Here is a 12,994-nt window from a genome sequence, read left to right on the forward strand (position 1 = left end):
ATCATAGTTTGTCTTTGTTATTTTCTCTCTTTGGATTAATGTCACATTCTATTTCATGTTACGGTTACTTGCGAACATATCTGTCTCTGACTATGTAAGCTCCTTGAGAGCAAAGGCTGTTTTGATCACCTTTATATCTCCTCCAGCAGTACCTAGCAGATAACTATGCATATAGCAGGTTTCTGGTAAATGTGTAATGAAATAATTGCATGACCACATAGTAAGTAAAGATGATACCTTCCATGTTTCTGAAATCCTGCTGATCAAAACTTTCCAATCATAAGTTATGCTCTTTTGATAACTAATATCTAAGACTATAAATCACCTTAACAATAAGTGCTAGGAAGCTTATTGCTACACCAAGGAAGTGAATATCAATTTCTTTAGTTTCATATCTGCTCCCCCCATCATTGCTTTCTTCCCTCATGGAACAGTGCTTCTCAATTTGATGACTTGAATATCTTTTTCAATTCCAGCACTGTATCAGGAGCTGCCTCCAGAGGTAAAGGAGCGATCCCCTCCTTTATCCCCCAAGGAAAAAACCAAAATAGAAAAACCTTCATCTTCTAAAAAGGTAAATATTTTCAAGAATATATATATATAGCATATGCACTTTAATTTTCACTCTCTTGGTAAAATATTACTTTATTTTTTATGCTGATATCCTTCATTGTTTATATTATTATGTCTTGTAATATTGGCACCAACATCATGAAATATGTAAGGCATATATTATTATAGCCATTTTCCAGATAAGGAAACTGCGGAGCCTCAGAGAGGTTAAAGTAGACTCCAAGCCACAGCCCAAGTAATGGGACAAGAACCCAAAGTAGAACTTGTGACTTTAAGTGTGATGCTATTTCCACCCTATACTTGTTTCTATTACTGATGGTGACACTGTTATGAGCACCACCTGAGGGGTACACATGTATGCTGAAAGTCACTGGAGCCCACAGAATAAGAATGTCATATCTTCCTGGAGCATTCCTTTTACTTCCTAGTAATTTAAAATGTTTTCACGTTAAAATGAATATGGATGTATCATTGGCCAGAAAATTGTCATGTTTTTTAGCCTGTGTCCCCAGATCCTAGTCGGTAATATTCTGATGTTAGTAGTACTTTGGTAGAAAAGTTCAATAAGCAATGCGTCATCATATATATTACTTATTAAACTTATTTTATTCTGCGACATTAGCTCTTCCCTTAGGCTGAATAACTTTACTTCTTGACTTTATGAACTGGCGTTTTTTCACGGTTGTTCCTGTCATGTATCATTCAGCCTATGTGTACTGAGCGCTTACTTCCATGCCAAGTGCTCCACTAGTCTTCACTGAAACAAGTTTGAGAAGGCAAAGCACTTACCCTCGAGCTAACAGGCTGGCGGGTGAGACACCAGCAAGTAGGCAACTCTAACTGACTGTGGTAAGAACTGTAATGAAGACGTGCACAGTGTATTCGAAATACACAGGAAGAAACCCTCTAAATCTGCCCTGGGAAGTCCAGAAAGACTTCCCAGAGGAGGTCACGCTTGAGCTGAGGCTTATAGGATAAAAAAGTATGTGCTAGGTAGATAGATGATCTGAGAAAAAACATTCTAGCAGAGGGAATAACTTGAATAAGTTGTGGTACAGTGTGGTTATGTTTAGAGAAGGATAAGAGAAATGCAGGAGTCAGGCCACAGAGAGCCTAGTATACTCTGCTAAGACGGCTTAGGTTGTATCCTTCAGGCAAAGGGGATTCCCTGGAGAAGGTAATCAAGGGAGTGACATGGACATGTTTTCATCTTAACAGTACCATTCTAGTGGCAGCATTGTGGTTGGATTATAGGTAGCTAAGACCTGGGACAGAGAAATTAGTTAGGAATCCATCAAAATAAAATATAAAATTCTAAACTAATGGGGATGAAGGGGAGGGGTATGATTGATTGGTTGTGATTAGCGATGAGTGATGTTGGATTATTTTGCAAATATCTGCAAGGAGAGGGATACTACTGGCATCTAGTGAGTAGAGGTCACAGATGTTGCTCAACATCCTAGAATGCACAGGACAGCCCACCTCAACAAGGGATTATGTGGCCAAAAATGTCAGCAGTGCTGAGCTTAGAGCAATAACCCTCTGAGACAGATAAATATGAATGAGCATGCAGATAAGTTAATAAAATGTAAGTCCATAAGTTAAGGATACCTTTTGTTCTCAAAAACAAAAAGGAAGGTTCACTTCAAATATGAGGGCAAAAGATGTGAGGTGAGAAGAAGAGTAGTGACCATTAGAACAGTAAGGTAGTCCCTACCTGTAAGGACGGCAGGAGCAGAGTTCGTTTGAGACATATAAAGGGATTCCTGAGGAGCTCTGGGAGCTGCCCTTTGGATGCCATTAAAATGTAAGGGACATAATTCTGTGTAGTTGGATTTTTTTCTTCAGTAGTGCTCAGCATCTAGGACATAGCAGTGGAGAAGGCAGATTTGGTTTGATACACAATTGGATTTGTGAGTGTAATCAAGGCCAAGAGGATAAGAGACTTGATAACATTGGTGAGAGTTACTGGAGTGACACACTATGGAAGATCAGGCAGATTGGAAAGGATGTGGAATCAGAAGACTGGCCAACTTAGAAAGCAGGGTTCTCTGCAAGATTGCAGTAATTCAGATGGAGGCATAGTGTCACGCCGTAAAGCAGTTAAACTGGAACTATGCCCTATAAATCAAGTAACTTGCCCAATTACTATTTAGAAGTTAGGTATTTGAGGTTATGATAAATTCACAAAGTTGTATATAAGAGCCGAAATGAAATTGAAGGATGTGTTATTAGAATTGAGCCGGCCAAGGAACTAGGACTGGATGTCGGACAAGTTGTTCTCTTGAGCATTAAAATTCCAGGATGATTGCAAGAGCTGGGGTAAAGGGAACACTGAACCAAGTGGTGAAGTCCTTAATTCTTGTGGTAGAGCAGATATTTCAACTTTGTCTTCACATTGAAATCACCTAAGAAATTTAAAAAATAAATATTGATGCTTGTCCCCACACCCACAAATTGATTTAACTGGTCTGGAGTGGAACCTCAGTGTCGGTAAGTTTCAGAAGCTTTCTGTGTTAATTTACTGTGCAGCCAACATTGAGAACTATCCCATTGGAATGACCACAATGTCTGAAGGTAACAGCTGCAAAGATAGAGAGTCTCATAGCCAGGTGTGAAGGCACCCAAGGGGGACAGCTTTGAAAAGATAATAGTCTAATATCAGCAAAAGAGAGCTAAGGGGCCAGTGTTAACTCCAGGCCCCATGGTCATGGTTGGATTATATGAGAATGGACAGTCTGTCCTGCAAAGAACTGAAAGAAAAATGGTTTCTTGGTAAAATCCAGTTTCGCATACAGCAAAGATATAGAATGATAGTTGCCTATGACAGCCTGGCAACTACAATGGATAGAGTTGAAAGGATTGGCAAGGAATTTGATTATTACAAATGCTACATGTGGAATATTATCCATTGTTTGGAATTCACCAGATTTAAGAATTTAGATTCTAATGTAAATTTACAACCTAAAGATATTTAGTGCAATGAATGTATTTATAACACTGGCGTAGGGAGTCATTGCGACAGCTAACAGTATTTGTAGTCTATGCCAAGAACTGTGTGAGATGCTATGAAAGACACAGTCTTTACTTGTAGGGGCCTAATGGTGTCCCTGATGTTGTGTCATGCTGACCTTTGAAATTGGGGTTACATAACTCCCGCCTCTGTGTGTTTCTGTCCAATAGCCTTGAACTAATTCTGCTTCTGCCAGAGGAGATATAAGGAACTCTGTGGGTGTCTGTGAAGTTGGCATTGCCCCTTCCCCCTCCCGATGCACCTGTGTTGCTGTGAATAGAGGCCTACTTCCAGGGCTCTCTAGTTCTCACTGCCTGTACCACTCCTCTACTTAAAAGACCATATAATAGCCTTAATTTAACTCTAGTTACTCGTTTGATTTATTGTGCCTTTTCCTCTCACAGACTGATCTTCATGCTTAAAATACACCTTCATATTCACCTTCATATTCATATCACAGTAGGCCACTTCTCCAATATCTAACTTGACCTTTCAAGCTGAAATCCCACTGCTGCCCAGACCCTAATTTTAATAGATCTCAAGGAACTTGCAAACATGCAAGTAAAACATTTGAAAAATATAAAATAGGTAAAGCAAGGAAGTTGCCAAGGATAAGAATCCATTTGGGCAAGAGAATAGAAAGGTTCTCATGGAGGAGATGGAACGCAAATTGGGCTTTAAAGTTTAAGATGCATAGATTTCTTTTGAAGAATATGATTTTATCTACCGTATCCAAATCCATGTGTTAGAATAGACTCCTACATATATTTTTCCTCAGGAATGTACCACATGTATAGTTAGACCATGTTTTACTTCTCTGTGGAAGAAAGTATGAAGAATGTTCCACACTTATTAAAAAGAAGTTCCTGAGAAACAGTAATGCTGCCCCAGGTAATCAGAATGCCTCAGGTACACTCTGAGTCACGACACAAACAACCAACCCTTGAGAAATGTGCTTCATGAGCACCTGGCAGAGTTGCATTTCTTCAGGTTAGTTCCTTTATCAGAAAACATATGGTTTGATTTTATCAAAATCCTGCTTATAAACCTACCACAAATTCTATTAGATGTTTAATTTTGTATACAAGTTTTATTTGTATAGTCATGTGTAAGATATGTTTTTAAAAAACATGAAAAGTTGTCTCTGATAAGTGACTAGAAGAGGAGGATTTTAAGTTCATGGAATTATAGATTTGGTGACAGAAGGAACCTTAGAGATTCCAGTTAATTCCTTCATTTTATAGATGAGGAAATCAAGATCCAGAAAATTAAAAGAGTTTTAGAATGACACTCCTAATTAGGAGCTCCACTTAGTGACTGACAGACAGCTGTTACCTGCACAGCTGGCCACATTTTGTGTCACAGCGGTCTTTTACATCCCTATTCTGTTTGTTTTGTTGTACCCCACCCTATTCATGTGGCAGTCTTTAGAATTATATTCTCTGTACTTTTTAAGGAAAAAAAGGAAAGAAACCCCCTCAATGGTTTTCTTTCTTTCTAAATTATTTCTATTCAAACTATAGAATAAGAAGTAAAATTATACCTTTTAATAGCTTGGCAGCTGCTAAATCTTCTTAAGTTCTTCCAAGTGGAACACACCTGTTTCTGTTGCAAAATGTGCCAGGTCCCTTCCAGTATTTCATCTGGTTCATTGAAATGTTAGTGGGTGATGGCAGCATTTGCTCTTCCACTGCAGGAGGAGGAGACAGGCTTTTCTTGGTGATTCTCTACAGTGGGTCAGAGGGTCTGCAAACAAATCAATAATTAGCTATGCTACAGGGGAATGAGAGTAGGAGACTGTTTTCCTCGAGATCATTGAAGAACATTGTTTATAAATGGTGTGCTATAAATTTAATATCTATTAGGGAAAAGAATATCTGTACTAATAGGGAGGAAAGAAACTCACAAGCTTTAAAAAAAAAGTAATGCCAACAACCTTGGTTTATTTGTGTTCATATCTTGGACCTTTTTAAAAAAAAAAACTTTATTTTTGCTACCCTGTGCATTAATCTGTATCATTTATTTGGGGACGAAAGTTGTTAAAACTCTTTTTTTTAAATTTTTTAATTATTTTAGGTTGTTTTTTTAAAGTAGTATATACTCATAGTTTAAACAGATTCAACCAATAAAGAATAGTGTAAATGAAAAATAAAATGCCATCCTACTAATTTCATGTTCACTCTAACTTGCATTTCCTATTAAAAATATTCTCTGCATATATAAATATACATGTCTTTATTTTTGTCTAGTCTTTGTTTTGATGAAACTAGGATTATACTTAATATTCTGATGTTTTTCTTTCACAATACATCTTGGACATCTTATTAGCATAAACAATTCTGTTTTTTTAACAGTTTTAAGTTACTAAAATGACCAATTGTTGTTTTGTTTGTTTTTTTTTTAATTTCTGAGAATGCTTGGTTTCCTTTTTTTTATTAAAAAAAAAAACCCGAAGTGGAAATTACCCTCTACCTTCTATAAATGTTTTAACATTGAAAATAATTAACTCTTGTCATATGAAGAAATGAGTATGTTTATTTTTTAAATGCCAGATATAATAATTATACACAGGAATGTTAGATTATATCTGTGAATGTGGAGAAATTACTGTGATGTTTTTGCTTATGTCTTTTGCTAAAAACTCATCAAATGAAGAATAGTTATTAGTTTTGCTATCCTAAGGCAATTATAAAAATATCCACATAGCTCATTTCTTCACATGACAAGGGTTAATTCTTTTCAGTTTTTTACTTAGCATGTAGAGCCAGTGATAGCAGGCTGGGTTCATTCAAAAGAGGGCTGGCTCCCAAACCAGAGTGCAGACTCAAGTTATATTCAGGAACAGCTGCTTTCTTGTCTAGTCCAAAACAAGAACAGAGAACCCCAAAGCATCAAATAACTCCATGGTAGTTCCTCTTCCAGCCAAACACAAATGCACACCAAATTTTACATTGGTAATGCTGTCAGCTTCCCAGAAAAACACTAGGCAATAAATAAGTCCCCCTTGTGTACCCATGTCTGTCTTATTCTATAAAATATCTAATTTTCATTTACCCTCTTCATCCCAAAAGTAGACAGTCCATAAAACCTGCATTAATTGTGCCATGTATCACTATTTTAAAAAATTACTTCATGTAGAGAAAAATGTTTTTCCATTTACTGGTCCTTGTACCAGGGGTTCATCTGACTTATTCTTAACTATAGAAATAATATGATTTTACTACTATGTTAAGCCCAACAACACATTTATAAGGGATAGTGGTTATTTTGGGTATGGCAAAGCAGATTTTTCAAATACCTAGAAGTTAGCTAATATACACTAAGCCATTGAAAATACAATCATAATTATTATTGCCTCCTTCCTATTGCTAAAGAATAGTATCAAATTATATTTTTTACTTAGTAATTCTGTTTATCAAAGAAAATGTAGTTGATTTATCTCTAATTTGTTATTAAATAGATAAAATTAATTTATCCTTTGATTTGCTTTAAGCTAAAGGAAGTTTACTTCCTTTAGCTGAAGAGAACAAAATCAAAATCTTATAAATAAAACTTTAGTACTTATTTGTGTCCCATGAAGAGTATCAGTGTAGGCAATACTTATATATATATATGTTTTTCCCCCATAATTTGTTTCAATAACTTATAAGTATTTTGAGGAAAAAATATTAATTTCAAAAAATGTCATTTACACTTAAAAAATATCTGTGTCTCACAAAGAAAGTGATGTGACAGCAAAGCCAGCGTAAGTCACCTCACACCCACAGATTTCACCCCCCGACAATAAAGACTGACTGTTGTACACAGAGGAACTTTAGAAGCCTCCAGAATCTCTCACCCTGAAAGGAACTCATGAGGTCTGGACTTTTCTTAAGGGTCTGGTGACCAGTTCTGCTACTTGTTCCCCTTTTACACCTTTGCCTCAGCCATCATACGTGACATATGTACCTCGGCCTCTGCTTTGTCTCTTCCCCCCAGCAGCTAAGTTCCTTGCTACTTTGAGCAATTCGCCTCCATGTTTCCAGGACCCTCTTACCCTCAAAAAGTGAGACCCCCACAGACTGCCTGTCTTCTCTGTTTATCTAACCTGAGGGCAAGACCTAGATAACTGCTAGTAGTTCTGAAATAAATAAGCTGTGAGAGAATCCCTCTGTATGTAGCCTCTACCACAAAACTAGATTTGGAGAATGCGTCATTTCCTCAATGTCTTCCTAACTCACGCTACTTAAAATTTACACAAAATAACATGAGTGAGATCGTTTTCCATTTTTAGCAACCCACTAATTGTTCAGCTGATATGAGTCTCTGAGCCCAGGCTCTATCACATCTCATTTTTTTATACAAATCTTGCATGAAAATTCAGTTTAGAGAATAATATAAACTCTCAAAGAGTTCATAGTTGTTCCAATAAACCATTGATAAGTATTCATAGGACATTCCTTCATGACTCTGAGAAGGCAAGTATAAATTTTAATCTTTGAATAAAGAGTATACATGAAAGTATAAAGTAAGTGTTGTACTGGGTCAAACCAGTGTCCTCCTTGGCCCAGTAGTACTTTCTCTGACAGTGACTTTAAGCATTGTTTGATAGAATAATATGGTGTTTATGCTTCGTGATTATATTTTCAAAGATTAACCTAAATATGGGTAACATCCCTCTAATAATCTATTACAGATCTAAAATGTCAAAGGTGTTATTGGGAGAAGTTCCCTCTCATCATTCCCAGTAGTAATGTGTCCTCTAGATAGTGGCAGAATTGATTATCATCAATCACCCTGTGTCCTATCTTGACAATCAGCGTGACTTTTTTTTGGAAGTTCTGTGATACCCAAACTCTGCTGTCCTCTGTTCTGTCAAGCATGCCAAGGTTTCTCAAGGTTTCTCTCTTTACTGGGGCTAGATAATTCTTTGTTTAGGGGGAATACGTTGACGTTGTAGGACATTTAGCAGCATTCCCATCCCCTCTCTACCCAATGCCGGAAGCACTAACCACCCCCCGCTCCAGTTATAATAATCTACAGTATCTTCCAGACATTGCCAAAATTCCCCTGTGAGTCAAAAGCACCACCCCACCCCCAAGTGAGAACTATTCTACTTTAATAGAAAAATACATAATATATAATACCGTGTGTGGATATATGTGTTTTTCCTTAAATTACAGTTTTTCTTATTCTAAGATTCTGCTAACAAAATTTTGCTTTCATTATTCCATTACTGGCAAATATATGAGTAGTAGTAATGATGTATAGATTACCCTACTTAAAAATAATTTTACATAAAGATGTATCCAGCCAGCTATCTGAGGCTCAACATGATGAGTTTATGTAAAATGTATCTTAATTAAATTTAGATATCTCTCGACTGCCATTTATTTCCTTTGCTTAATGAATCAGGCATTTAGATTGGGCTCCAGAGTTTCCAGAATCTCCACTTGGTCAGAGGAATGTCTTTTTCTCCCATATTTTGTAGCATATTGTCTTTCACTGCATTTATCACTGCTTACCTCAGTGCCACATTATTTGTACGTACATTTGTCCTTGCTAAATTATGAGCCTCAGCCTCACTGTGGCCATTTAACATTGTTTGTTGGGAGAGAAATCAAAATCTTTGATGGGAAGGTTTGGTAAAATCAAGATTCAAAACAAGAGAAAGAAAGAAGAGGAAGAGATAGTGGGAATCACAGCAATCCGTGCTCATTGGCTACTAAGCTATATTCCCTAAGTCAGCTTCAGACATGCAGGTCAAGAACTGGTTCTGAGCTCTCTTACCCCCACAGATTGCCAGTTTGATATATTGCAGATTAATGGTTCTCAAACTGCTATGCCTCAGAATCACCTTGAGCCATTATATAAAAATTTCCATGCCCACACACCTGTTTTATTGCAGCATTATTTATAATAACCATGAAATGGAAACAGACCTAAGTGTCCATTCACAAATGAATGGGTAAAGATGTGCCATGTGTGTATATGTGCATGTGTGTGTGTGTACATAATGGAATACTACTCAGCCATAAAAGGTGAAATCTTGCCATATGCGACAGCATGGACAGATCTTGAGGGTATTATGCTAAGTGGAATAAATCAGAAGTAAAAAGACAAATACTGCATGATTTCACTTATATATGAAATATATTTTTAAAAAATGATCAATCCAAAAAAATTTGTAGAGGCAAACAACAAGTCAGTGGTTACCAGAAAGGGAGAAAGGCAGTTGAAGGAGGACGAAACGGGTAAAGGGTTCAGTTGTATGGTGACTTACATAATGTTATAAATTAAAAATGTTAACTTAAAAAAAAAGAAAATGCCCAGACCCTACCCTAAACATGCTAATCTTTGGCAGATCCTCCATTGTATTTCTGAAAACCTCCTTTGTAGGCCTAAGAGTTATGGAATTTTGTTAGAGAATGTTCTTCCAATCTCATTAGAGGAATAATATATCTACTTAAAGCCCCTTGATCTCTAAATACAAACTTCCAATTGACCTGAATATATAGCAGTCTATAAGCCATTACACATAGTTATGTGAAACCAATGGGAATCAACTTTACAATGGTTGTATTCCCACCAAGCTCTACCTTAGTACTTTACATATACAATATTCTTAATAATGATTATGATTTAATTGAGACAGAGCTCCTCAAAACTTCATAGCTATGTCAAGAATAAGACTAAAGGTAGCAACTAAGAACAGTAACATAGTAATTTGGTGGATGCACAGAAGCCATGCTAAAAAAAACATACAGTCGATTCTCATTAAAATGCAGTTATATTCTATAAAATTCACCGTGGACACTGAATCATTGCTTTTAGGGGAAATACAGGGATTAGGTTCCTGTGAATCTGTGGTCACAACATTTTCATCAGTCAATCATAACCTTGTTTTATACATGTTCTGTTTAAAGGCACTTTATTTAATATATCTCATTGGTTCATTAAAATCAAACTCATACCTTAACAGCACTATTGTGCCTGAGCAGAGCTTAACTAGCACACATATTTTATCTGTAAGGCACATCAGCCTCTTGCACTTAATCACACTAGATAGCACTTCAACTCTATACTTAAGGGGTAGTCTTAAACAGCAAAATAGCCAACAAAAAGCACAAAAATACAAAAAATATGGCACTAAATAAACCACAAAAAGGATACTTGTTCACAATATGAGATCTGAAACCAGGCAGCATTAGAAATATTCCAAAGCATTACAAGTTTCTAATATTCCTACCTCAACTGGGAATGTGTACATTGAACAGCTCAATTTTTTTTACCACTCTGCCTGTGTATATATTTAAATGACTGTAGAAGCATCGCAAGTATCAATTGGGGGGTTACTAATAAGTTTTAGTAATTATGCAAATTTGCAAGTAGGGAACCCACAAATAATGAAGGTCAGCTGTTATTTTGAAACTTTATTTAAAAGTACACATTGTTGTTTTTTAAAACCTCTAAGTCTTTATAATAAAGAATGAAGAAGGAAAAGTCCAGGCAAAGGGAATTGGGTCAAAAGGAAAAGTGTAACCTACTACCACTCCTAGCATGGCTCATGTGTATAACTTTCCTATTTCTTCCTCTTTGGATAGAAATAAAAGAGCTAAAAGTTCATTGAAGACAGGAAATACCTTGTTCAAAATTGGATTCCCAGCATGTAGTGCAAAGCAGGTATCAAAAAGTTAAAAACATCTGAATAAACAGATAGGAGCAGTTGTACTGAGGTGCTTCTTACTCTCCCAAGTCAGACCTGATCCCCGTCAGAGATACCAGCAGTGATATAGTTGCACACAGGCAGATGTTCACTAGTGCACAAAGGGTGACAGTGGACTTCATAAAACTGTCAGGTCTCCTTCAGTCTCTTCAGTTTCCTTCCATCATCTCCCATCACAAAAGAGGAAGTGGATGAGCCAAATGCTTCTTTAGTTTACAGGGGTGACATTCTGATGTTTCCTGCCTTCTTGATTATCTGCAGTCAGTTTTCACTCTCCCCAAATCAAGTCACTTAGACCACTAGGAAATGAATGCATGGATGCAATTTTTATCTGATGCCAGATACATACAAAGCACTTGGAGTGTGTGACTTGGCATACTTGTCTTACCAGTCCCCAGGCCTGGGGATAAATCAGTTGTCCATTTTTCTCACTTCTGCTCTGGAATTTTATCATTGCTAAAGAAAAATCACATAATCGTATTGGTTGTCTGTGTGTCATATTTGTGATCTCAGCCTCAGTGAGGCCCATGGTCTTGATCATCTGTTGTTCTTTTTTCCTGACTGACTCCCTACCACATTCCTGGTCAAAAGAATGTGTCCACCTTCTTCAAGCTCCTAACCTCTTACTCCAAGTTGGCTTTGTCTCCATGCTTTCTTGAAGAGAAGGCATCCAACATTAATGTCTTTCACATTGCCACTCTCTGTATTTCTGTAATTTCACCTTCCTTCTCCAGCTACTTTCATATCTCCAGGAAGAAGTGCCCTTCCTATCTGAGGCTGACCTCTCCACTTGTATTTTGGTCATTTTCTCCTCCCACATTTTTCTAGCCCTCACTGATCCCCATCGGTGATTCCCCATCCTCACTCCTCCAGCCCTTTGACATCTTCATTATTTATCCATTCAACACGTGTATATTGAATGTCTGCTGTTTCCCCAAGCACTGTGGTGTGGAATATTGTATGGATGGTATAATGGTGAATTAAACAGAAATAGTCCTTCCAGTTATAGAACTTACAGTCTAATGAATGAAAGTAACTAATTAACGTGTCACAAAACTAAACATATAAGCAGTAAAAATATAGCGAAGGAAGCTATGAGGCCATGTGGTGAGAAGTGGTTGGGTTAGTTTTTACGTGGGAGACAGGTGGGCTGGAGGATACATTTCAGGCATTAGAAACCGTATGTGCAAAAGCCCTAAAGTAACCAGAAATACTTATCATCGAGAAACTGAAAAACCAGCTGGTCACGGGGAAGGGACAAGGGATGAAGCATGAGACAGAGGGAAGGACCAAATCCAGCAGTTTACAGACCACGTAAAGAAATGCTCCATACCCCAGTATTCTGGGTCTTTCCCACCATCGTTTCTGCTTTTTCCCTTTCCTTAACTTTTTAACACTGCACTTACCTCTCCACTTCCTCTCTCATCCTCTGGCTTTACCTGCCACTATAATACAAGCCTTCAACAAAATATATGCTACGTCTTTTTTGTTGTTGTTGTTTTTTATTTTTTCTCTAACATTTTTTTCTGGATGGTCCTTTCTACCCTTATCATTTCAAACATTACTTTGATGTATTCTACATCTGTAACCCTGGCTCCTAAGCTTAATGAGGTCAGCAAAGGCTTTCTAGAACAATTGATTTCTAAATTGAGTATTATGGGAGAAAGGGCATTCCAGGCACATTGGGCATATATCTACTATAA

General features: G+C 37.1%; 1 protein-coding gene across 8 annotated transcripts in view; it reads left to right on the top strand.

Annotated features, from left to right (window-relative positions):
* AHI1 (Abelson helper integration site 1) overlaps positions 1-12,994 on the top strand; it is a 164,546-nt gene that overhangs the window by 131,170 nt on the left and 20,382 nt on the right. For all 8 annotated transcript variants that reach the window (XM_025049273.1, XM_015592141.2, XM_025049275.1 and 5 more), the window contains one exon: positions 477-574. In XM_025049273.1, coding sequence (XP_024905041.1) covers positions 477-574 — 98 coding nt within the window. The remainder of the gene's footprint in view (positions 1-476; positions 575-12,994) is intronic.

This window comes from Pteropus alecto, unplaced genomic scaffold, assembly GCF_000325575.1.
Source record: "Pteropus alecto unplaced genomic scaffold, ASM32557v1 scaffold185, whole genome shotgun sequence".
Classification (NCBI taxonomy): Eukaryota; Metazoa; Chordata; class Mammalia; order Chiroptera; family Pteropodidae; genus Pteropus; species Pteropus alecto.